Source organism: Pituophis catenifer, unplaced genomic scaffold (assembly GCF_029215685.1).
Source record: "Pituophis catenifer annectens isolate HBS135680 unplaced genomic scaffold, rPitCat1.0.hap2 SCAF_4, whole genome shotgun sequence".
NCBI classification, from domain to species: domain Eukaryota; kingdom Metazoa; phylum Chordata; class Lepidosauria; order Squamata; family Colubridae; genus Pituophis; species Pituophis catenifer.
This window is the reverse complement of record NW_027256884.1, coordinates 2,365,980-2,392,707: the sequence shown is the minus strand read 5'-3', so window position 1 is coordinate 2,392,707 and position 26,728 is coordinate 2,365,980. Positions and strand designations below refer to the sequence as shown.

The 26,728-nt window shown below is 42.6% G+C and overlaps 1 protein-coding gene across 2 annotated transcripts in view; it reads right to left on the bottom strand.

The window, feature by feature from the left end:
• ENOX1 (ecto-NOX disulfide-thiol exchanger 1) overlaps positions 1–26,728 on the bottom strand; it is a 443,224-nt gene that overhangs the window by 121,014 nt on the left and 295,482 nt on the right. For both annotated transcript variants that reach the window (XM_070942714.1, XM_070942715.1), the window contains exons 6-8: positions 10,841–11,014; positions 8,804–9,010; positions 3,434–3,667 (exon numbers count right to left, since the gene is read on the bottom strand). In XM_070942714.1, the coding sequence (XP_070798815.1) occupies positions 3,434–3,667; positions 8,804–9,010; positions 10,841–11,014 (615 nt within the window). The remainder of the gene's footprint in view (positions 1–3,433; positions 3,668–8,803; positions 9,011–10,840; positions 11,015–26,728) is intronic.

Below are 26,728 nucleotides of genomic sequence, written 5' to 3'. Positions count from 1 at the left end.
GCCATGAGTTTGATTCACACTGGCTCCAGATTGATTCAGCCTTCCATCCTTCCAAGGTTGGTAAAATGAGGACCCAGATTGTCGGGGGTAAGATGCTGACTCTATAAACGGCTTAGGGAGACTGTAAGGCACTGTGAAGCAGTATATAAGTCTAAATGCATGCATCTATCTATCTATCTATCTATCTATCTATCTATCTATCTATCTATCTATCTCTATCATCTATCAATCTCCATCTATCATCTATCTATATCTATATCTATCTATATCTATATCTATATCTATATCTATATCTATATCTATATCTATATCTATATCTATATCTATATCTATATCTATATCTATATCTATATCCATCATCCATCATCCATCATCCATCCATCCATCCATCCATTTATCATCCATCCATCCATCTATCATCTATCAACCATCACCTATTCTCAGTGGTGAAATCCAATTTTTTTTACTACCGGTTCTGTGGGTGTGGCTTGGTGGGCGTGGCAGGGGAAGGATACTGCAAAATCTCCATTCCCTCCCCATTCCTGGGGGAAGGATATTGCAAAATCCCCATTCCCTCCCCACTCCTGGGGGAAGGATATTGCAAAATCTCCATTCCCACCCCACTCTGGGGCCAGCCAGAGGTGGTATTTGCTGATTCTCTGAACTACTCAAAATTTCCACTATCGGTTCTCCAGAATCTGTCAGAACCTGCTGGATTTCACCCCTGCCTATTCTATATCTGATGGTGCAGGTTAGAATGCAGCATTGCAGGCTAAGTCTGCCAACTGGCATGAGTTTGATTCTCATCAGGCTCAAAATTTCTGCTGGTTCGAATCTCTCCAAGGCTCAAGGTTGACTCAGCCTTCCATCCTTTCTAAGGTAGGTGAAATGAGGACCCAGTTTGTGGGGGCAATAAGCTGACTTTGTATAAAATATACAAAAGAATGAAGGCTATTGCTTAAAGCATTGTAAGCCGCCCTGAGTCTCCGGAGAAGGGCGGCATATAAATCAAATTTAAAAAAAAAAAAATTGACTCAGTCTTCTTCCATCCTTCCGTGGTCAGTAAAATGAGGACCCAGATTGTTGGGGCCAATAGGCTGACTCTGTAAACTGCTTAGAGAGGGCTGTAAAAGCAATGTGAAGCAGTATATAAGTCTAAGTGCCATCGTTATTGCTATCAAAGATCTGCAGTGCCTGTTATAAGATAACACAGTTCAATTTTAGAAACAGAAACTCCCCCCCTACAGACTCCAAAGAAGGAAAACTGTACAAAAGGGGCTCCTGACCAGAGAATTAATAGTCTGCAGTCCACAACAGCTGATGGAGCCTTGCTCAAAATAGATGAACATCCCCAGCAATTAAAGGTCTGAATTTAAAATTGGACTTCTCCTTAAAGCTTCCTTGATTCTCACATAAGCGACCTCCATATTTAATTCAGTCTATGATGGCTCTGATCCATGTATGTAAATTTCAAATCTGTTCTTTCTTCGGGGGATAATATAGTATACCGAAAAATGACAGGTTCTGAATTGAGAAGAAATTATATGTATATATGTAAGGATTTATATTCCTTGCAGTCATCTGGTCATTAGTATTCTTTCTGAGAGTCATTGAGGCTACTGGGGGGTTTAGTCATCCATCTGTCCAAGTGGCCTCAACGACTCTCAAAGGGAGTCCTAATGACCAGATGACTGCAAGGAATATTCCTCACAGTCATCTGGTCATTAGGACTCCCTTTGAGAGCCCTTCCATTCTCCACCCTTCAGGCAGAACTGAAGAAGCTTCTGGGATGAGGAGCAAAATGTCTTCAAGGGAAAAAAACCCCAAGAAAGTCCAGCTGCTTTTTTGGAAAAAGAACTTCGGAACAACCTTGACCTGGATGACCGAGAACCTCCAGAGATATAAGAAGGAAGCTTGAAAGTCACAAAAAAAAGAAAATCTCAAATGAAGACTTTGAACCTGCCTCCTCCCTCTGTCAGTCAACAGGGAATGAGAACCAATTGCTTTCGAAGACTAGCAGGTGGGGAATATGAAATGCAATCAGTAGAAAAATCATTTGCTTCAGAAGGATCTAAAATGCATAATTTCAAGCTGGCATTGGATAAGGAAAAAAAATGGATAAGTTCTGAGGCTCCCCTTGATGACAAGAAGCCTTGATGTATTTTTAAATCAAGTTGCCAGGAATGTAAATGAAAAGGGATGGTTGCATAGCATTCTTGAGAAAAAAAGGGATCGCATCCATTTTAATTAAACAAAGGTTTTCGACTTTGTTAAAGGCGTGCTGAGAAACGAGCCTACTGTATTTCAGTAAAACGTTACATTAAGCCATTAAAATTCTGGGTGGAGATTAAATTAAAATTATTTAAAAATTAAAAACCATTAAAAATTCTGGATGGAGGGAGATGCAACCTGGAATTAGGAAGGAATTTCCATTTGAAGTTCCAACAGCATTGAAAAAAGTGATTTATGGCCACTTTTCACACTTACGACCATTGCAGTATCTTCATAGTCATACAGACCCTTGGCTACTGACTCATTTTTATGACGGTTGCAGGATCCCGAGATCACGTGATTCCCTTTTGTGACTTTCTGACAAACAAAGTCAATGCAGAAGCCAGATTCACTCAACAATCGTGTTACTAACTTCACCACTGCAGTGAATTGTTTAATAACGGTGACAAGAAAAGTCATAAAACGGAACAAAACTTATTTAACTGCCTTGCTTAAAAACAGAACATTTGGGTACAATTGTTGTTGAACTTCGAGGGCTACCTATATATGGTCTCCTGCCTTAGTCAGGGGGCTGGACTAGAAGACCTCCAAGGCCCCTTCCATCCCTACAATCCTATTTCTATTTAATGGCCGATGTAAGAGCTGCAACATGGGACATGAATGGAAGCACCACGTACGGCGCTGCAGACAGAATCAAAGCGCACGGGGTGCCGAAAAGATATCCCACCAAACTTCTCAGTTTGCTGAAAACAACGCCCCTCTCTCGCTGGCAATATTTGTGGTCTGCGGGCGACACTTCCGTCGCAGGCTTCAACTGTTACCAATCTGTGAAAGGACGTGTCACGAAGAGAGGCGGGAAGTTTTGATGAGTTGTTGCCTCCTCTCCGTGGAGTCTCGCACGCAAAGTGGCAAATTGGATTTCACACCTCCCTAACGTGTAAAAAAAAACCCCCCTTCAATAACATTTAAGGGGAAGGAAATAACTGGAATATTTCGAAAACATACCGCCGAAGTACAGAAAGAGGCAGGACGCATTTTTCCAGATCGTACCCAAACAGCGGCTATTGTCGCACAACGCAAGGAAAGAGACACATTTCATTAAATAGGAGGAGAACATGTTTTTCAAATAAAGGCACGGTAACCAGCTCGCAGCGTTGTCGATGTTTTGACATCCGACGGAATCGCAAAAGGATTGCATTACCTTTCAATTTTTCTGCCAGCAAAGAGGCCTCGTGTTCCGAATAATGCATGATGACGGGAGGCGAAGGGGGACGTATCCGGTCTTCTTCCATTTTGCGACGATGGCGTTCTTCTCGCGCCAACATCCTCTGTTTACACTCCCATTCGTAAAAATCATCTCTGGCCTGAGCGAAATCGACGTGAAGACGGCCGGAGTCCTTCTTATCGGTGCTGGATCCTAACCTCATGCGATACCCTGAAAACAACAAACCAAGAAATGCAACAGCTTCTGTGACGGTGTTGTTTTAATCAGCCTTTTTTTTTTCTTCTTATTGCCAAAAAAGCCAACACAGATCTAGGCTGGGTAAACAAAGAGATGGAATCAAGATCACGTGAAATGTTAATACCACTTTATAAGGCCTTGGTAAGGCCACACTTGGAATCCTGCATCCAGATTTAGTCACCACGATGTAAAAAAGATGTGGAGACTCTAGAAAGATTCACTTAACAACTGCCTTGCTTAGCAATGGGAATTTGTGCTCAGTTGTACTCGTAGGTCAAGAATTATTTGCCTGTCTTTTCAGCTGACCTCTAAGAAAATACCAACTTCAGCGTCTTAGACTGAACTTCACAAAGTTTGATGATGTACTAAGAAAACGCTAAGGTAATTCAATTCTTAAGTACGGAAATGTGAAATCTGGACATTTGGAAAAGTGTAAATATGAAATCTCTCGGCTGTCGCTTTATGATGAAAACACAACAGGACCAGATTTTGCATCTTGACGCATGCAAAAAATAGATTTCCATAATCAGCCATGTCCTATATATAGTTCCTCCAGTTTTATTCATTCTTTTTTCATTCATTTTCTTTAATAGACTCGTCTTGAATAGAGAGACACAGAGACAGTCAGAGAGAATGAGAGGATGAGAATGAGAGAGAGCGAGAACGAGGGAGAGAAAACGAGAGAGAGGAGAGAGAGAAAGAGAGAACGAGAGGGGAGAGAGAGAGAAAGAGAGAATGAGAGTCAGAGAGACAGAGAGAGAACGAGAAAGGGGGGAGAGAGAGGGGAGAGAGAGACAGAAAGAGAATGAGAGACAGACAGACCGAGAGAATGAGAGAGAGAACGAGAGAGAGAGAACGAGAGAGAGAATGAGAGAGAAAGAGGGAGAGAGAAAGAATGAGAATGAGAGAGAGACAGAGAGAGAACAAGAGAGAGGGGAGAGAGGGAGAGAGAAAGAAAGAGAGAACAAGAGAGAGCAGGGGAGAGAGAATGAGAGAGAGAACGAGAGAGAGAATGAGAGAGAGGAGAGAGAGAGAAAGAGAGAATGAGAAAGAGAGAGAAAGAGAGAACGAGAGAGAGAGAGAGGGAGAGAGAACAAGAGAGAGAGAATGAGAGAGAGAAAGAGAGAGAATTGAAATCTAATAAGATCAAATGGAAGAAAGAGAGTTTATTTTCTAGGAAGGCCATCTTTGATCTTCGTAGGGTTAGCACAAACTGGTGGATCTTAAACCACCTGCAAATATATTCAGTTTTGCATAATTTCAGAAAAGGTAAACTGAATTCTGACCTGAGCTAACAAGAATAACGTGTAAGCAATACATTAGCTTCTAACTGTAACCAACCAGGAGCATTCACAATTTTGTCTGTTTTTTGTTTGTTTTTTTCTTTTGTCAAAATAACAAAAGTAGCTTCACAACCCCATGCTGCATGCTCCATACCTTTTGGGCATCTATCCCAAACCATGGCTTACATCCTGAAGGCAATTTTGGGGGTTTTTTTTTCCCTTGAAAACGTTTCGCTTCTCATCCAAGAAGCTTCTTCAGAACTGACGTTTTAGAATGGAAGAAGCTTCTTGGAAGAGAAGTGAAATGTTTTCAAAGATAAAAGCAAGCAAGTCCAGCTGCCTTTTGGAAAAAGCACCTTTGGGACAACCATGACGTGGACAATGGAGTATCTCCATGGGCAGTGAGATTACCTCCTGTAGAAAGTCTGCACTCACCCACCTCCTAGAGGAATGAAATCTTTAAAAGAATATATATATATATATTTAAAAAAGGCAGAATATTATATTTTCCCAAAGAGAGAAATGGAGAAACATGTTTTTTTTAGAGGCAGAAAGCAACCCCCACTTTTCTTAATAGCCCTCGGCAGATGTCAGCACTTAAGAGATAAAGAACTTATTGAAAGAAGACAAGTATCTAGATAGCTCTATTCATAAATAAATACCCTCACCCAAGAGCCAACACAGGACAAAGCCATTAAGCTACAATAGGAATTATTGAATCACCCTCAGAGCAGTCCAAACTTCAACCAAACTTAGCTCAGACAAACACCTAGGATTTGTACTTTGTCTATGGAGCCAGCTATGCAAAATAACATCATAACTATGTAGTACGATGGACTTGAAGAGCTGGTGCAAAGTGTAACATGTTCACACTGGTGAAATAGGACTGGGGATTGTTACTATGATTATAGTAACAATCTAATAATTACTATTTATAGTAATATAAATAGTTTTTATTATTATTATTACTATTATTATGATTAGGGATTTTCCATCTTTACTGTTTGTTTGTTTTTTAAATTAGATTTATATCCGGAGACTCAGGGCGGCTTACAATGCGTTAAGCGATAGCCTTCATATTTTTGTATATTTTATACAAAGTCAGCTTATTGCCCCCATAAACTGGGTCCTCAATTTACCTACCTTAGAAAGGATGGAAGGCTGAGTCAACCTTGAGCCTGGCGAGATTCGAACTTGCAATAATTGCAGACAGCTGAATGTTAATAACAGGCTTTTAGTCTGTTGAGCTATCCAGGCTCCCTGTGAGCTGTGAGTTGTGAGTTGTATTGTGTTGGGGGGGTGCACTGAGGAAGCTCAACCAATCTCATTGTACGTATGTTGTGCACTGACAATAAAGATTTGAAATGAAATTGAAATGATCCCTACATAACCCCTACATGACCCCCATAGGAATCTAACAACAACCAATAGAATATATGTTCTTGCACAGGAACAGGAAGCTCAAATAAAAAAGCCCAAGAGAAAGTATTTAAAAAAAACCCACTCTGAACTCCATGCGATCAGCTGCACCAGAACCACAAACCCATGTGTTCTGTTCATCATAACCTATCCTGACAGGCGTGTTGTCCTTTTGTGTAAGCCGCAAGTGACACCCAGACTGTAGCCCTTGTGTATCACCACAACTGTAAGTGCAGTAAATTATATCTTCCCTCTCTTTCTCTCTCTCTCTCTCTCTCTCTCTCTCTCTTTTAATGTCTATTATAAGCCTGGGAAATTACCCTCTCTCTTTGCCATTTCAGAGCATTTTATGTTTGAAAATGTAATAAAGATCATCGCGGAAACACAATAATTCAGCGCAATTAAAACAAGCCGGCTTCACGGCTGACAGCAGCCCTTCTGCCAACCTCAGAAGATAGTCAGGCTTTCGATTCCACTTGGTAAAATGTCATCAAAATCCAGCTTGAGAGGATGCTAAAGCCATTTTCCTTTCCTTGCATGGTTGAAGTCATTTGCAAGGAGGCTTCGCTTATACGGAGGGCGGCAATTCCTTCTTTCTAGCTGGAAAATTCCGTGGACACGTGGAATGGGTTGAGTAGTAGAAAAGAGATATAATTTCAGGTTTTCTGTGTTAGCCTCTTAGAACAGGGGTGTCCAACTCAAGGCCCCGTGAGCCAGATATGGGCTCCGATGTGGTCAGATCTGGCCCGCGGGGCTGTCCCGGTCTACCCAATGAGAAGAGGAAAGATCGGGCTAATGTAGCCAGACAGTTGCCCCCCCCCCCCACATGCCCACATTCATGCTGGCCATGCCCATTCCCCCCCAGGCTTATTTGGGTGGGTTGTGTTTTCAGAGAAACATGGTAGGTAGGTAGGTAGGTAGGTAGGTAGGTAGATAGATAGATAGATAGATAGATAGATAGATAGATAGATAGATAGATAGAGAGGCAGGCAGGCAGGCAGGCAGGCAGGCAGGCAGACAGACATAGATAGATAGATAGATAGATAGATAGATAGATAGATAGATAGATAGATAGATGATACATAGATGATACACAGACGGTAGGTAGGTAGGTAGGTAGGTAGATAGATAGAATGATAGATAGATAGATAGATAGATAGATAGATAGATAGATGATACATATGATACATAGACGGTAGGTAAGTAGGTAAGTAGGTAGGTAGATAGATGGATGGATGGATGGATGGATGGATGGATGGATGGATGGATGGATAGAGATAGATAGATAGATGATATATAGGCGGTAGATAGATAGATAGATAGATAGATAGATAGATAGATAGATAGATAGATAGATAGATAGATAGATCTGATAGATAGATAGATAGATATCAGTGGTGGGTTTCAAATTTTTTTACTACCAGTTCTGTGGGTGTGGCTTGGTGGGCATGGCATGGCTTGGTGGGTGTGGCTTGGTGGGCGCAGGGGAAGGATACTGTAAAATCTTCATTCCGTCCCCAATCCAGGGGAAGGTTACTGCAAAATCCCCATTTCCTCCTGATCAGCTGGGACTCGGGGAGGCAGAGAATAGATGGGGGCCAGTCAGAATTTTTACTACCGGTTCTCCAAACTATTCAAAATTTCCACTACCGGTTCTCCAGAACTGGTCAGAACCTGCTGAAACCCACCTCTGATAAGGATAGGTAGATAGGGAGAGGGAGAGACAGACAGAGAGAGAGAGAGAGACAGAGAGAGAGACAGAGAGACAGAGACGGAGAGAGAGAGACAGAGAGACAGACTGACTGACTGACAGACAGACAGACAGACATACAGATAAGGATAGGTAGATAAGTAGATAGGCAGGGGGGGGAGAGAGAGAGAAAGACAGAGACAGATGTGTGTATATATATATATATATATGTAGGTCTTTGGTTATTCGGGTCTTGTCCCACGTAAAATTGAAGGTTTCTTGGCGACGTTTCGACGAAGTCTCATTCGTCATCTTCAGGCTGGTGTTCTCGGCTTCGTGCTTCCAGGAGCAATTTGCTCCTGGAAGCACGAAGCCGAGAACACCAGCCTGAAGATGACGAATGAGACTTCGTCGAAACGTCGCCAAGAAACCTTCAATTTTACGTGGGACAAGACCCGAATAACCAAAGACCTACATACAAACACCCGCGAAAACCTGAGAAAACATATATATATATATATATATATATATATATATATATATATATATATATATATATATATACACATATACATACATACATACAGAGAGAGAGAGAGGGAGGGAGGGAGGGAGGGAGGGAGGGAGGGAGGGAGAGAGAGAATAAAAAAGAGAATATCACACACAATACAAATGAGAGGCCAAGGAAGAGGATTTATGGAAGAAGGGGATAAATACCAGAAAGGTAAATGGCTTTGTCAACCATGAATTCTTCTGAAAAACGGATGTGACAAAAGTTCTTCTTGCTTTTTCGAATGGCGGTGATGTCCCCACACTGTTCGAAGACTTCCTGAATTATTTCTTCTGTGGCATTTTCGGGTAACCCACCAACAAAGACAGTTTTGCATCCTGGCGGCCTCTCCCTGGTTGAAGGGGGTGGAAGGTCTAAGACAAAACAGAAGATCACACAGATGATTGGAGAATCCAGAAACCAAGGTCCCCGGGCAAAAGTCTCTCAATCTATCCTTTACACATAGGTTACTAATCGCCAACATCCCAACAGAGTGGAAAGGAATCTGTCCTGATGCTATTTTGGGTCTCTTAGTTAATTTAAGACTATTTATGCTGGAGTAATTTAGCCCATCACTAAATGCCGACTCACACTTTCCCACCTACAGTATATCATCTCTTAGGTGTAAAGATATTTACCCATGTAGTAGGGCTGTATTGCTATTATCCTTCTCATCTTTTCGTTTCTCATCTTTTCTCATCTTCTTATCTTTCCTACTATCTTCTCCTATTGGCATCTTAAGATTTATCACTTGATGTTTGTAGCTTATGATTAATGATTGAGACTATGATTTATGATCTATGACCTATCACTTTGCTGTTTCTATGTATACCAATAGCTTGTGCACTGGAGATAAATTCCTTGTGTGTCCAATCACACTTGGCCAATAAAGAATTCTATTCTATATTCTCTTCTCTTCTCTTCTCTTCTCTTCTCTTCTCTTCTCTTCTCTTCTCTTCTCTTCTCTTCTCTTCTCTTCTCTTCTCTTCTCTTCTCTCCTCTCCTCCTCTCCTCTCCTCTCCTCTCCTCTTTTCTCTTCTCTTCTCTTCTCTCCGCTCCTCTCCGCTCCTCTCCGCTCCTCTCTCTTCCCTTCCCTTCCCTTCCCTCTACTCTACTCCTATTCTATTCCTACTCATTCTCATTCTCTTCCCCTCCTCCTCTGTTCTCTTATCTCTATTCTACTCTGCTCTGCTCTGTTCTACTATACTTTACTCATATTCTATTCCTACTCATTCTGTTCTCTACCCCTCCCTTCTCTTCTCTTGTCTCTATTCTACTCTACTCTACTCTACTCTACTCTACTCTACTCTACTCTACTCTACTCTACTCTACTCTACTCTACTCTACTCTACTCTGTGCTACTGTGCTCTGCTCTATTCTATTCTATTCTATTCTATTCTATTCTACTCTACTCCTACTCATTCTCTTCTCTACCCCTCCCTTCTCTTCTCTTGTCTCTACTCTACTCTACTCTACTCTACTCTACTCTACTCTACTCTACTCTACTCTACTCTACTCTGTGCTACTGTGCTCTGCTCTGCTCTATTTTATTCTGAATTCTATTCTATTCTACTCTACTCTACTCTACTCTACTCTACTCTACTCTACTCTACTCTACTCTACTCTATTCTATTCTATTCTATTTTATTCTATTCCTACTCATTCTCTTCTCTACCCCTCCCTTCTCTTCTCTTCTCTTCTCTTCTCTTCTCTTCTCTTCTCTTCTCTTCTCTTCTCTTGTCTCTACTCTACTCTACTCTACTCTACTCTACTCTACTCTACTCTACTCTACTCTACTCTACTCTACTCTGTGCTACTGTGCTCTGCTCTGCTCTGCTCTATTTTATTCTGATTTTTATTCTATTCCCATTCCTATCCTATTCTATTCTATTCTAGGTCCTCACATGAACAGCCAAAGTTGGTAACGTAGTAATATGAACATCAGTGGAGGGATGTTCTCGGGATTTGCCAACCACCTACAATGAACACAGGACATAGAGTAATAGGGTTGGAAGGGACCTTGGAGGTCTTCTAGTCCAGCCCCCTGCTCAAGTAGGAGACCCACCCTATGCATTCTCTTGCTATATTGCAACATCCTTTCACCCCTTTGTTAGGTGGGCAGGGGATACGTTAATTATCAAATTAATAGATAAATCAATTATCTGGTATTTTCAGCCCTGATCAAGCTCACCAGGTGTACTTACTTGGGTTCGGAGGGAAGAGAGTGCAGCTTTTACAGTGAATAATCTCCTTGATGACTGGGGCTTCGGTTGGGGGAGGCTGAGGTACGAGTCCCATGCCTGACAGCAAGGGGTTAATCGGAGTGATTCCCGTCATCATGCTGAGGTTTGGGTCAAAGCCCCTTACGCAAATCGAATCTGCAAATACAAAATATTTCATGAACTACAGAACAGGTTTTAGTTACCGTCCACTGTCATCTTGCTTTGAATGGTGTCTCAAGTGCCTCGTTCTAAAAAAAAATAATAATAGCCATGCCTGTAGAAGAGGCTGCTGTCTAAGATTGAAAACAATCAATCAGAATAGAGCGGGAAGGGACCTTGGAGGTCTTCTAGTCCAACCCCCTGTTCAAGCAGGAGACCCTATACTATCCCACACAAATGACTCTCCAGTCTCTTCTTTAAAACCTCCAGTAATGAAGCACCCACAACTTCTGAAGGCAACTTCTGTTCCACTGGTGGATTGTCCTCACTGTTAGATGTTGTTAGTTGCAAAGTTGTGTCTGACCCATCGCGACCCCATGGACAATGTTCCTCCAGGCTTTCCTGTCCTCTACCATCCATTTAAGCTCAGGCCGACTGCTTCAGTGACTCCATCCAGACGCCTCATTCTCTGACGTCCCTTTCTTCTTTTGCTCTCCATCGTTCCCAGCATGAGGCTCTTCTCCAGGGAGTCCTTCCTTCTCATTAGGTGGCCAAAGCATTTGAGTTTCATCTTCCGGATCTGGCCTTCTGAAGAGCAGTCAGGGTTGATCTCCTCTAGGACTGACCGGTTGGATCGCCTTGCAGTCCAAGGGACTCGCAGGAGTCTTCTCCAGCACCAGAGTTCAAAGGCCTCCATTCTTTGGCGCTCAGTCTTCCTTATGGTCCAACTTTCACAGCCATCCATTGCAACTGGGAAAACCATACCATGGCCACTAAGTTATTCAAGAACTTCTAAAAGCTTTTGAAAGTCCGAGTGTCCTGTCTCCACCGTGCGACCTCCATCCAGGACTCCAGTGAGTCCTTCCTTCTCATTAGGTAGCCAAAGTATTTGAGTTTCATCTTCAGGACCTGGCCTTCTAAAAAACTGTTAGATAGTTTCTCCTTAATCCCAAATTGCTTCTCTCCTGGATTACCATCCATTGTTTCTTTTCTTGCCTTCTGGGGCTTTGGAGAATAATTTGACCCCCTCTTCTTTGAAGCAGCCCCTCAAATACTGGAATACTGCTATCATGTCCCTCCTAGTCCTTCTTTTCTCTAGACTAGCCGTACCCAATTCCTGCAACCGTTCTCCTTACAGTCTTTAAGTGAAACTTTGAGTAATAGAATAACAGACTTGGATGGGACCTTGGAGCTCTTCTAGCCCAACCCCTTGCTCCAGCAGGAGACCCTCTACCATTCTGGACAACAGTTGTTCAACCTCTTGTCAAAAAACTTCAGTGATGGATCACCCACAACTTCTGGAGGCGAGTCCTTCCACCGATTAATTGTTCTCACTGTCAGGAAATTTTTCCTTAGTTCTAAGTTGCTTCTCTCCTTGATGGGTTTCCATCCATGTCTTGCCTTCTGGTGCTTTGGAGAATAGGTTGACCCCCTGCTCCTTGTGGCAGCCCCTCAATTGCTGGAATACTGCTATCATGGCTCTCCTAGTCCTTCTTTTCTCTAGACTGGCCATTCCCAAATCTTGCAACCGTTCTTTGTATGTTTTAGTCTCCAGGTCTTTAATCATCTTAGTTGCTCTTCTCTGCACTTTTTCCAAAGTCTCAACATCTTTTCTGAGACTTTTTTTTGATGACGAAATGAATCTGATAGGTCAACCTGCTGATTTTTCTCAACCTGTGGTCCATGGATCCCTGGGGAGCTGTGATGTGGTCACAGGGGGTCCACGAAGACTTGAAGAAATGCTATGATTTAAATTTTGAGTTAAGTCTTGGTGGTTCGTAGCCACAAAAGGTATTTAAAGGGGGGTCCACGGTGAAGAAAAGGTGGAGGATCACAGTTATAGGTCATTCAAACATCATCATCATCATCATGAAGATCTTTTGTTTTCTGGAGCACAATCTTCTAAGTCCCCTTCAGTCCTTCAGATCTATTTGCTAAGCAAGACAGTTGTTAAGTGAGGTTGCCCCATTTGGACATCTTTCCTGCCACCGTTGTTAAGTGAATCACTGGGGTGGTTAAGTTAGTAAAACGGTTGTTAAGCAAAGCTGGTTCTCCTCATTGACTTTGCTGATAAGAAGGTCACCAAAGGGGGAATCACCAGTGGTGAAATCCAATTTTTTTAACTACCGGTTCTGTGGGTGTGACTTGGTGGGCGTGGCAGGGGGAGGATACTGCAAAATCTCCATTCCCACCCCACTCCAGGGGAAGGATATTGCAAAATCTCCATTCCCACCCCATTCTGGGGCCAGCCAGAGTTGGTATTTGCCGGTTCTCTGAACTGCTCAAAATTTCCACTATCCGTTCCCCAGAACCTGTCAGAACCTGCTGGATTTTTCACCCCTGGGGATCACCCTGCAACCGTCATAAGTCCATGACAGTTGCCAAGCCTCCGAATTCCGATCACGTGACCACGGGAATGCTGCAACGGTCGTAAGTTGTGAAAAGTGTTCATAAGTCACTGTTCTCATTTCAAACGGTCATGGAAATCAAGGACTAACCATACAATATTGTGATACTTCCAAGATCTTTAAAAACTTATGATATTTTCACCTCCTTCTTTGCTTCTGGGTCTCATATCAACTTTGATTCAGAGAAGAAGAATCCAACCGAAGATTTTAGAGGAAAAAAATCCTCTAATATGGCTGCCCATTGCACAGACGGTTATTTGAACTTGCAAGCAGGACGTAGCAATCCTAACAAGCAACCGCCGATCGGCTCTTTTTTCCCCGTGAGTTTGTCTAATCCTCCCCGCAAGTCAGCTAATTGCTTGACCCTGTAAGCGGGCTCTCTGGCATCAGGCGCTGAAGCTTACTGGGTATTGCGGGAAATTCTTCCGCCAATCAGCTTCACTCTGTGACCACGGAGATCTGGCATTAGAACTGCTGGTACGAAATAATCCTGTGGGATGAAATTTATTTGCAGGATAGAATGCAAATTGCGATGCTGATTTGTATATTGGAAAATCTGGGGAAAGGGAGGGAGGGAGGGAGGAGAGAAAGGGAGGGAGGAAGAAAGGAAAAGAGGGAGGGAGGGAGGCAGGAAGGTGTAATGGAGGGAGGGAAAGAAGGAAGGAATGAAGGATGGGTGGAGGAAGGGAGGAAGGTGTAATGAGAGAGGGAGGGAAAGAAGGAAGGAAGGTGTAATGGAGGGAGGGAGGGAAGGAAGGAGAGGGAGGGAGCGAGGGAAAGAAGGAAGGAAGGAAGGTGTAATGGAGGGAAGGAAAGAAGGAAGAAATGGAGGATGGAGGACGGAGGAGGAAGGAAGGAAGGTGTAATGAGAGGGAGGAAAAGAAGGAAGGTGTAATGGAGGGAGGGAAGGAGGGAAGGAAGGAGAGGGAGGGAGGGAGGGAAATAAGGAAGGAAGGTGTAATGGAGGGAGGGAGGGAAGGAAGGAAGGTGTAATGGAGGGAAGGAAAGAAGGAAGGAATGGAGGATGGAGGATGGAGGAGGAAGGAAGGAAGGTGTAATGAGAGAGGGAGGAAAAGAAGGAAGGTGTAATGGAGGGAGGGAGGAGAGGAATGAAGGAGAGGGAGGGAGGGAGGGAGGGAAAGAAGGAAGGGAGGAAGGTGTAATGGAGGGAGGGAGGGAGGGAGGGAGGGAAGGAAGGAAGGAAGGAAGGAAGGAAGGAAGGAAGGAAGGAAGGAAGGAAGGAAGGAAGGAAGGAAGCATCGTTTCTCTGATACTGGCCAATTGCAGAAATCTATTGCTGTCCTTCTCTGGATATCTGCACACAGAATAAAGAGCTGTGTGTGTGTGTGTGTGTGTGTGTGTGTGTTCGTTTGTGTTGCAATGCCTTCAATTATTGCATCGAACACGAGAGTTTGATCAAAGTTTCCCCTCTCCTGTTTATCCCCCTGTGACATGAGAAGCTTAACTTGTCAAAAGCTCCTCCTTGACCCGGTTGAAAAGGCCTTGAGTGCTTTCTTGGATCATCTCATCCTCCAACCTTTGTTTTAAGCCAATTGGGTGGGAAGAAGTTTGAAACTTCCTCCACGGAGACCTTCCTCTGCTTAGTCTAGCTTGGCTGAGGACCTCCATCTCGGGGTGGGGTGGGAGAGGTTTGGCTGGACAACTTTGACTACACTTCTAAAAATCCTTCGTCTGGTCTCAAAACAGCTTCCGTCACAAAGCAGGTTCATCGCTGTTATTTATGTGTCCCGCTTCGTTCTGCTAAGGAGCCGAAGGTGGGACATATGGAGATCTCTTACTCCACCCCTGTTGTCAGCGATCTCATCAGGACTTTGTACAAAACGTGGGTTCTTGGCGCAGACCCTCGGCTGCCAGATGGTTAGACATAATATTGCTTCATTACTCCCGTCATCTGGAACCATCTGCTCCGCATGTCAAGTTCCCACTTTCTACTTATGGCTCAGTAGAATCACATCCACTCGATTCTGGGCTTTTTTCCTTTCCAGCAGCTAGCAAGGTCTTCCTGCTAGGTGGGAGACCTATATAGATCTATTTCTAGCTCGTTTGCTTTCATCAGTAGGCCACACTGATTTTTCTCCCCTTTTTTAAATTTTAAATTGAAATTTTAATTGGTTTTAAATTCATTGGGATTTTAATTGTCGTGGGCCAATATTATTTAATTTGGTTTTAAATTGTTTTAACTTTTGTATTTCTGTATTTTATTTTGTGCCTGTTCACCGCCCTGAGTCCTTCGGGAGTAGGGCGGTATACAAATTTAATAAAACAAACAAACAAACAAACACACCCACATCTTATGTATCCTCCCTGTAAAGGTATAGTATCTATTTTCTTACTTCTTCGTAGGGTTTATGTGTGTTTTTCCTCTAGCCAGGTTTTCCCTACATAACCAAGGTTTTTCTGCAGCCCTAGCTCAGTAGAATCACATCCACTCGATTCTGGGCTTTTTTCCTTTCTAGCAACCAGCAAGTTCTTCCTGCTAGGTGGGAGTATAGATCTATTTCCAGCTCGTTTGCTTTCATCAGTAAGCCACACCCACATCTTATGTATCCTACCTGTAGAGGTATAGTATCTACTTTCTTACTTCTTTGTAGGGTTTATGTGTGTTTTTCCTCTAGCCAGGTTTTTCCTACGTAACCAAGATTTTTCTACAGCCCTAGCTCAGTCACATCCGCTCGATTCTGGGCTTTTTTTTCTTCTGGCAGCCAGCAGGCCCTATGCTGCCTGGTGAGAGACTTATATAGATCTATTTCTGGCTCATTAGCCATCATCAGTAAGCCACACCCACATCTCATGTATCCTCCCTGTAAAGGTACTATAAAGCCAGAAATAGATCTATATAAGTCTCTCACTAGGCAGCATAGGGCAGCATAAGGCCTGCTGGCTGCCAGAAGAAAAAAAAGCCCAGAATTGAGTGGATGTGACTCCACTGAGCTAGGGCTGTAGAAAAATCTTGGTTACGTAGTAAAAAACTGGCTAAAAGAAAAACGTACATAAAACCTACGAAAAGTAAGAAAATAGATATTGTACCTTTACCTTTACCTTTACTGACACGTGTATAGATAGGGCTGTTCCTATTTTATTGAAGATGTGCGGTGTTGAAAAACACCCTGTTTGGCCCTTGATAAGAGGCTAAATTGACAAAAGCTCATCATCTGTAGGGGAAGAACAGACAGAGACTGCAGGCGGAGTCAAGCGGGGATTTAGCCTAGTTACGTGTCCATAAACACTCCAAGTCTTGAAATCCATTGAATTCTGTCTTAAAAGGTAAAGGTTCCCCTCGCACATGTGCGCTAGTCGTTCCTGACTCTAGGGGGCGGTGCTCATCTCCGTTTCAAAGCCGAAGAGCCAGCGCTGTCCGGAGACGTCTCCGTGGTCATATGGCCGGCATAACTCAATGCCAAAGGCGCACAGAACGCTGTTTCCTTCCCACTAAAGATGATCCCTATTTTTCTACTGCATTTTTTACATGCTTTCGAATTGCTAGGTTGGCAGAAGCTGGGACAAGTAACGGGAGCTCACCCCATCACGCAGCAGTAGGGATTCGAACCGCTGAACTGCCGACCTTCTGATCGACAAGCTCAGCGTCTTAGCCACTGAGCCACCGCATCCCTAATTCTGTCTTACCTAGTGCCAATTTCATGCTGACCATTAATTGACCAAGATTCTTGTGTACAAGAACAGTTCAACAGTTCATTTAGTGACCATTCAAAGTTACAACAGCACTTAAAAAAAACAACATGACCGTTTTCTCACACCTACGACCGTTGCAGCATCCCCAGGGTCACGTAATCAGAAATTCAGATGATTGACAACTGACTCATATTTATGACGGTTGAGGTGTCCCGGGGGGCTCACATGATTCCACCTTTTGCAGCCTCCCGACAAGCAAAGTCAACGGGAGATGCCAGATTCATTTAACGACCATGTTATTAACTGAACGACTGTAGCGATTCCATTAACAAGGGTGCCAAGAAAGCTTGTAAGATGGGGCAAAACTCATTTAGCAACAGAAATTTTGGCCTCAATTGTGGTCGTAAGTCGAGAACTACCAGCGTAGGTAGAAACGGGGGTTTATGTGTGATCCTGATTCATAACGCTTTCCAAAACGTAGTTTTGGGGGCTCAAACCTAGACAATGGGGAAGACTATTCTGCCCCAGCTACGGATCCCAAAGAATGTAGCACACACAAACTCCGAACAAAACTCAGTTTACTTCAAAACACAGTCTTTTGCAAATGCAGGCTGTTAATAAAAACATTCTTAACAGCCTGTCAGAAATTCCACAGATAAGATAGAGTCTTACAAGAGTTGGCAGAAAGCCCAGAAGCCAGGTTTGCAGAGAAAATTCAAACCCAATGATCAGCGAACGGACGAACACACGTTGTTTCCTGCAGCTTTTTACAAGCTGTGTGCAAACTTAAATAGGCTAAGGGAGTGGCCAATTAGCCCCAAGCCTTACTCTCGAGGAGACCTCCTCCACTCCTGCCTTTTGGCAGCTCTGCGTGCCCATGCATTGAGAAGAGGCTCCTCCTCTTCATCCTCTTCATTTAAAGGAGCCTCTGGAGGTTCTGAAGGCCCTGACTGGATCTCTGTCTCTGGCACCACATCTTCTTCAGCCTCCTCGCTGTACGACTCGAGCACCGGCTGCACAGGCTGCTGGCGCAGCACCACACCAGCCTCCTCGTCGTCGGGATCAGCAACAATCCATGCAACAAAGACCTTCTGACTTGCTCAAACCCATTCCTGCATTCCCTTGGGTGGTCTTATTAATTTTATCTACATCCTGGCCATCCTTCAAGTATTCTCAGATTTAAAAACCAGTCAGATTTAAAATAGTCAAAATCAATAACAATAAAACGTATAAAAACATCTGAAGTATCGCTTTATCAAACCCTAGTAAAACCACACCTGGAATCCTGCATCCCATTTTGGTTACCACATTACAAAAAAAAGATGTTGAGACTTTGGAAAAGGTGTCGAGAAGAGCAACTAAGATGATTAAAGACCTGGAGATGAAAACAGATGAAGAACGGATGCAGGAACTGGGTTTGGCTAATCTAGAGAAAAGAAGGACTATAGGGGACATGATAGCAGTCTTCCAGTATTTGAGGGGCTACAACTCTGTTGTATTCTGTACAACCTATTCTATAAAGCACCTGAAGGCAGGACAAGAAAAAAAATGGATGGAAACTAATCAAGGAGAGAAGCAACCTAGAACTAAGGAGAAATTTCCTGACAGTGAGAACAATTAACCAATGGAACTGCTTGCCACCAGACATTGTGGGTGCTCCAACACTGGAAGTTTTTAAGAAGAGACTGGACAACAATTTGTCCAGAATGGTATAAGGTCTCCTGCTTGAGCAAGGGGTTAGACTAGATGGTCTCTGAAGTCCCTTCCAGCTCTATTCTGATACAGAGAATTCTAACTGGAGTATTGAGCCCAAGGACCTCTCCTTTGATTTTTTTTTTTCACTTTGCTTTTTTTCCCATCAAATTCCTACCAGCACAGCCAATTTTTATTATACTCCCTCATTTCTCTCTCCAGCACAGAGATTACACAGTATACAAAGATGAAACAGATGTCTGCTCTGTGACACTGGAAATTATAGCTTTTTTTTTTTTTGTGGTTGTTGTTGAAAGAATGAGAAGCTAACATTATAACTCTTGTGAAGTTGGGGGAGGGGTAATGGAAGTCGGGGGAAAAAAAAGTTATTTCATTTCTTGAGGCGCAATAAATTATTCCGCGAAAAGCAGTTTGTGAAAGACGAATGTTATTTGATACCATCAGTTATTCATAGGCAATTCTGGGTTGCTGGGGTGTTCCCACAAATTTGTTGTACGGTTACTGGATATCAACTCAGCAATATTTAATGATAAATATGTAGATTTTGCATTTTGGCAGCTTAGGAATTGGAACTAAGCTAGAACAGGGAAGAAAAACAGACCTTTTATCTTGTCATCAAGCCATAAAGGAAACTATTTAGTTGTAGAAAACCACAAATTATTCTCCTTTAATTCTTGATACAGTCCTATAATGACATATATTTTGAAAAATAAATTACTACCATTTGCGCCCAAGCATGAAAGCATCTATTTCAATGACCTGAAGGAAGATAGATAGGCCTTTGATGTATTGCCAATTTCCACTTCTTCCATCTGCACAAAATATTTGGTGCAAGTTCTTAATTTTCTTTATTTGATCCCTTTTCCAGGTGATGGCAAGGAAACGATGTTAAAGATTCAAAGTAAGAAAACGTGAAGTTTGTGGGGTCCTTGGGGCTTTCTAAGCTTGATTGCTTTCTTGCAGACATCTCATTACCCAACTAGGCAACATCATCAGTGCAGTCAAATAAGTTTCTTTAGACTGGGCTCAAGCCAGGGTTGTCTATCTTTGCTTAGCACTGATGAAGTCACCTAGTTTGGGTCCTAAAACGTCTGCAAGAAAAACCACCTAGCTCAGAGAGAATCAAGAACCACATAGCCTTCTCCTTCTCTTTCTTCTTCCTCCTCTTCCTCTTCTTCCTCCTCCTCCTCTTCTTCCTTCTCCTTCCTCTTCCTCTTCCTCCTCATTCTTGCCCTCCTCTCTGCACACCCTACTTCCTCCTAGAGCTGTCTGCAAGAAGAACCACCTAGCCCAGAGAGAATCAAAACAGATGGGTTTCAGCAGGTTCTGACCAGTTCTGGAGAACCAGTAGCGGAAATTTTGAGTAGTTCGGAGAACCAGCAAATACCACCTCTGACTGGTCCTGCCCCCATCTATTCTCTGCCTCTCGAGTCCCAAATGATCGGGAGGAAATGGGGATTTTGCAGTAAGCTTCCCCTGGAGTGGGGTGGGAATGGAGATTTTACAATATCCTTCCCCTGCCATGCCCACCAAGCTACGCCCACCAAGCCACACCCACAGAACAGGTAGTAAAAAAATTTGCAACCCACCACTGATCAAGAACCCCATAGCCTTCTTCTCCTTCTCCTTCTCCTCCTTCCTCTTCCTCCTCATTCTTGCCCCTCCTCTTTGCACACCCTACTTCCTCCTAGAACTGATGAAATCACCTAGTTTGGGTCATGAAACGTCTGCAAGAAGAACCACCTAGCTCAGAGAGAATCAAGAACCCCATAGCCTTCTTCTTCTTCTCATATTTTCTCGCCCACTTCCTTCTCTTCCTTCTTCTTCTTCTTCTTGCCCTTGCCCTCCACTCTGCACACCCTCCTTCCTCCTAGAGCTGATGAAGTCACCTAGTTTGGGTCATGAAAGGTCTACAAGAAAACCACTCAGCTCCGAGAGCACCAAGGACCCTGCATTTCAACCCTGAGCTACCAATATTCTCCTTTATTGCTTCCTCTGATCTTTCAAAGCCATTCCCTAAGTCCTGTGCCACCCTCTAGAGCTGAAGAGATTTCATTGGAGATGAATCAATTTTTTTAAAAGTTTATAATACTTTTATTGTTGTTGTTGTTATTGTTGTTGTTAGTTGCGAAGTCATGTCCGACCCATTATGACCCCATGGACCATGTTCCTCCAGGCCTTCCTGTCCTCTACCATCCTTGGGAGTCCATTGAAGCTCACGTAGACTGCTTCAGTGACTCCATCCAGCCACCTCGTTCTCTGCCGTCCCCTTCTTCTTTTGCCCTCCATCTTTCCCAGCATTAGGCTCTTCTCCAGAGAGTCCTTCCTTCTCATTAGGTGGCCAAAGTATTTTGAGTTTCCTCTTCAGGATCTGGCCTTCCAAAGAGCAGTCAGGGTTGATCTCCTCTAGGACTGACCGGTTGGATTGCCTTGCAGTCCAAGGGACTCGCAGGAGTCTTCTCCAGCACCAGAGTTCAAAGGCCTCAATTCTTTGGTGCTCAGCCTTCCTTATGGTCCAACTTTCACAGCCATCCATTGCAACTGGGAAAACCAGAGCCCTGGCTATACGCACTTTTGTTGGCAAGGTGCCAATATAATACTCACTTATAATACTTATAATACTTACTGCGGGGCATTAAACCTCGCTGTCCGTGCAAAAACACAACCCCCTTCATTGCACAAAGAAACTTCAAAGGATTCGTGGCTTGGCAAAGATTTGATTTACATCTGTGTCCTTTCTGTCAAAGTAACCGATCTACGTTTCATAATGTTCTTTTCACCGTGTTCTTTTTCCTAACCAAAAAGCAGCTGGCGAATCAAGATGAATAAATAAATAAATGGCTCAAAACATATTGAACACACTTTTTTTTTTTGATCCTATTGATTGCGCCGGCGTAGTTTCTAAGCACAGATTTAAAGTCTAAGATATTCATTCCAAAGTGCTCAATTTTGGACTGATCTGTGCCAGCACCTCACCTCTGTTGTCTGACCCTCCGTGAAAAGAAAAGAAAAAATCTCTAATTTTAGCAAATTCCGAGCTGAGATTAAGTATAATTTGTACTGTTCACAGATGTGCATGGACTTTGATGTTTATCTAAAAACTTGACGTGGGTCTCCACTCATTCATTGCGTAGAGTAGCTCACGGATACATTTAATATTGATTCATATATTTTGTCAAACTTTATTGCAAAGCTCACATTAACAGATTTAACAGATTAATAGAGTTGGAAGGGACCTTGCAGGTCATTGAGTCCAAGCCCCTGCCCAAGTAGGAGACCCTACATCTGCCTCTATCTAGGATCGAACTCACAACCTCCAGATTGTGAGGCAAGAGCTCCCTCTCTAGGCCATCGGGTCTTGATAGCTTGAGGCAGAACTGAGCCTGGGAAAATACTGATGCCGTCTGCTGTTCGTTTTAATGGTCTCTTTCGTGGTCTCTTATTCTGATTTTCTCTCTACCACCAGCTGGAATGAAATGCCAAAAAAAAAAAAAAAAAAAGATAACTAGCATAGTTGACCATCTATGGAGATGGATTGAAAAGTTTCAGGGTGGAAATGTCTATAGAGATTCTCAGTCGTCCAAGTCAGGGTTGTCCCAAAGGTGCTTTTTCAAAGGGCAACTGGATTTTGCTTTTGCTTGAAGATGTTTCGCTTCTCATCTAAGAAGCTTCTTCAGTTTTGGCTGAAAGGTGGAGGGTGGAAGGATTTCATTTGGTCATTTGGACTCCCTCTGAAAGTCAGTGAGGCCACTTGGAGGTTTATCTGTCCAAGTGGCCTCGGTGACTCTCAGAGAGAGCGCTAATGACCAGATGACTGCAAGGAATATAAATCCTTCCATTCTCCACCCTTCAGTCAGAACTGAGGAAGCTTCCTGGATGAGAAGCAAAACCTCTTCAAGGAAAAACAAAGAAAAATCAGTTGCGTCTTGAAAAAGCACTTTATGGATTTTGGGGACGGAATATCTTATTCTACAAAATAAACTACACCAGACCAACAAATTGTTCTTCCTTTACCAGCTAAAGATGGACATAATTTGAGGAAAGCAGCCAAATATTCCTATAAATTTACATTGTTGCTATCCCGGATTAAAAACTTGGGTAGGGTCAACTCCAGGCCTAAAGCATTAAGTTTCTTAAATTCACAAGCTGCAAGGTGAGGGATCTTGAATGGAAAGGACGTCAGAGGTGCTTTTCCAAAAGGCAATTTGGATTTTCTTGTTTCTTGTTGAGAGAGGACTGTTCAATTTTGACATAGAGGCCCTCTCTGTCCAGAATGTGGACTGTGCTGTCTTCAAAAGACTGACCCTCATCTTTCAGATGCAGATGGACTGCTGAATGCTATCCAGATGCGTTTGCTCTCCTGTGTTATGCCATGTGCTTGAGAAGTGGCTGTTTTGTTTCCCCACTGTACAGATCTGTACAAGTCTCACTGCATTGTATTGCATATCTCACATTGCTCAGTTTGTGTCTGGGCGCTGGGAAAACTGAAGAAAAGATGAACCTCAAAGAAGCTTCTTTAAAGCAGATAAAGAAGGACCCCGAAAAAAGTTTATATTTCTCCATCTTAACACACTTGCCCTAACTACATACTATATATACAATACATTCTTCAGCTTTTTTTTTTTTTTAAAAAAAAACCCACCCTTTCTTTGCACAGAAACCGAAAGCCTGATAAATATCTCCAAAAGAGAGCAATTACTTGTTCACAATACATTTTGGGGATCTTCAATGGAATGTAAAATAAATGATATGGCAGAAAGGTAATCACCTCCTTAAAATGCAGTAGTTTTGACGTTCCAACAGAGAACAATTTCATTATTCATTCTTCCCAGACAGAAAATCTTTTCCTTTCTAACCGAACCGCATATTTTAAGGAACACAGCTGAGATTTTGAGGGGGAAATACATTTTTGTCAGCGAGAGTTAAGTTCAGATGCTTATACGTGAACTATATTTTAATTTCCTAACCTTTGTTTTTGTAGAAATGAAGCCGGAGAATGTTCCTCTGTTCTTTCATTTTTTGACAGGCCTCGTATTTGTCTTCTTAGCAGGCTAGCGTTACAAGGCATTATATCTCCACATCCAAAAGGCCATTATTACTACATATTATTAGTGGTGCTGAATTAGTGGTTTATACATGACTCACTTTCCCAGCGATTTCAATAATGTATTAATTTTACAAGCAATTAAGAACACCGCTCTCTCCTTTCGCGACACAGTTTTTTAAAAATAAAAGATCGCATCCAATTATGTCATGAAGGTAATTTTGAGCTACGAGCTTCAGAAAAAAAAATAAAATAAAAATCTTCCCGCCATTGATTAAACTAAGCTGCATTTCCACAATTATCCCAGCATTTCATCAGTGTTAAAATAAAAGAAAATTGGTATATAAAATGATTTATTTGTGTTTATTTAATTACAGTTCGGAGCAACAAGGGGTTCTGTTTCCATGGAGCGAGGGAGACATGTGGGAAATAAATAATAAATATAAAATAAAATGCTGCTTAAAAGCAGCAGAATAAAACCTAATTTTTTTTAAAAAAACCATAAACAAGCAACACAGAATATATAATTCTATGAAAACGTGTTTTGGTCTGAACCACAATTGGGACCCGAATTTCTCTCACTAAGCAAGGGAGATGGGAGTGGCCAGGGGCGTGGCCAGAGTAGGCCTGACACCGGACCTCTGTCCAGGGCACCTGTGATGGACAGGTGTTAAGGCAGGACTTCCCTAAGACCCTCCCTCACTCTCATTATAATCTCCTCCCTCCCTCCCTCCCTCCCTCCCTCCCTCCCTCCCTCCCTCCCTTCCTTCCTCCCTTCCTTCCTTCTTTCCTTCTTTCTTTCCTTTTCTTCTTTTTCCTTCCCTCTTCATTCTCCTTTGATGAACAGTATCATAGGGACGCATCTGGCTTCTTGGGAGTGGCTCTCCCATTTTATAAGCTCTATTACTAAACAATGTCTGCTTAGTATCCCTTATCTCATAGTAGTAACAGTGGTGGGATTCAGCTGGTTTGGACTGGTTTGGGTGAACCAGTAGTTGAGACCTCCCAATGGGGATGGCCCTGCCCCCACCCACCTGCCCTGGGGCTATGCTATCCTATTTAGCCGTGTTTTTTTAAGCCGGGAGCATGCGGCTTAAAGCTCAGAGCTCATTACATTGCACAATCTCCTAACGACATTGTATCACCTTCAGAAACTTCAACCAAACTTAGTTCAGACAACCTATAGAGCCAGCTATGACCCCTACATAACTCCTACATGGCTCCATGGGCGTCTGACAACAACCAATAGAATAAATGTCCTTGCACAGGAACAGGAAGCTCAAGTGCGAAGCCCAAGAGAAGGTATAAATACCCCTCACTCTCAATTCCATGTGGTCAGCTGTCCCAGAATCACACTTGCTTGGTGGCTCTGCTTCATGAATACATGAACCCTCTTTCCAATCAGCTTCCAACCTCCATTTTGTCTCCAGTGCCTTTCCCCCAGCTTGGAACTGAACCAGATGGATATTTCTTCCCATGCTACCATTCCCGGAAATCTTTGAAAAGCCTTTTCTTGAACTGCTTTACCTTGAAGGATTGAACATACAAAAAACAAGAGGTGGACTTCTCTACCTGTCACCTAAATGAAATAGTTGCTCCTGATTTCTGTGCAAAATTTAGATGCTGCAGATTCTTCTATTCAAACAAAAGCATTTTAAAAAAAATAAAATAAATAAACCAGTTACTTTTTTTCTCTCTCTCTCTCTAAAGAAAAGGCTGCAAATTGAGAGACAATGGCTACCTCTATCTACAGATTTCACTGGCTCTCCATTTTCATTTAAAAGGCCCAACAGTACGATTCCAATTTCTGTTTCTCGTTTTAATGACGGCCGCGTGCACCTGAATCTCGAATGCAAGCCTCCATTTTTATTTGAGGGCTTGCAACGTTTCACGAGAGAGGACAAACTGAATGCAGAAGGGCGAGTCAATTCAAAAACGATGAAAATGAACCGCTAACCACATTTTTTCTCCAAAGGATCATAAAGTTAGAAAGCATGAACAAAATTAACTAGGTAATGAAAATATAAACAGAAACACTGACAAAAATGCTTCCTTATCCGAAATTCTTTAAAAATGTATTGGAAAAATGACAGAGAGCAATCTTTTCCCTCAAAAGGCAGGAACAATTGAACTCTGAACATCATCATCATATGTTATGATTTTCCCCACTCGTAAACAAAGTAAAATGCCTGAATTGTGTTAGCAATCAAGGAATCAGCAAATCGTCTCTCATTAAATTGCTATTATAAAATCTACAATCTATATGTTCAGCTCAATTTCCACTCGTGGGAATACTTTTCAATATTCTCTTAAAATTTATAAACGAGGAATAACGTGCGAAAATAAAGTGACTGATGACTTGATAAAAGATTAAAAGTTGCAGCTTAGTGCTTGCATTACAGCTGCTAGTTTTGCTTCCTAAAATATAAACAGAAGTATCGACATAGCTTTTCTGTAGTATACAACAAAAAGTATACTACGGGTTCTTTTAATGCAGGTAGTCCTCAATTTACGGCCAAAATTGAGTCCAAAATTTCTCTGGCTAAGCGAGACATTTGTCAAGAGGGTTTTGCTCCATTTTGCAACCTTTCTTGCCACTGTTAAGTGAGTAACTGCAATTGTTAGTAACATGGTTGTTAAGTGAATCTGGCTTCTTCTTTGCTTGTCAGAGGGTCGCAAAAGGACATCCTGTGACCCTGGGACACTGCTACCCTCATAAATATGAGTCAGTTAGCAAATATCTGAATTTTGATCATGGGGATACTGTGACAATCACGAGTGTTAAAAACAGTCATAAGTACCTTTTCTCAGTGTCATTGTAACTTCAAATGGTCACTAAATGAACTTGTCAGGGTTCCAATGGATGCCCTAATTAAATCATGAGCCTCGAGCCAA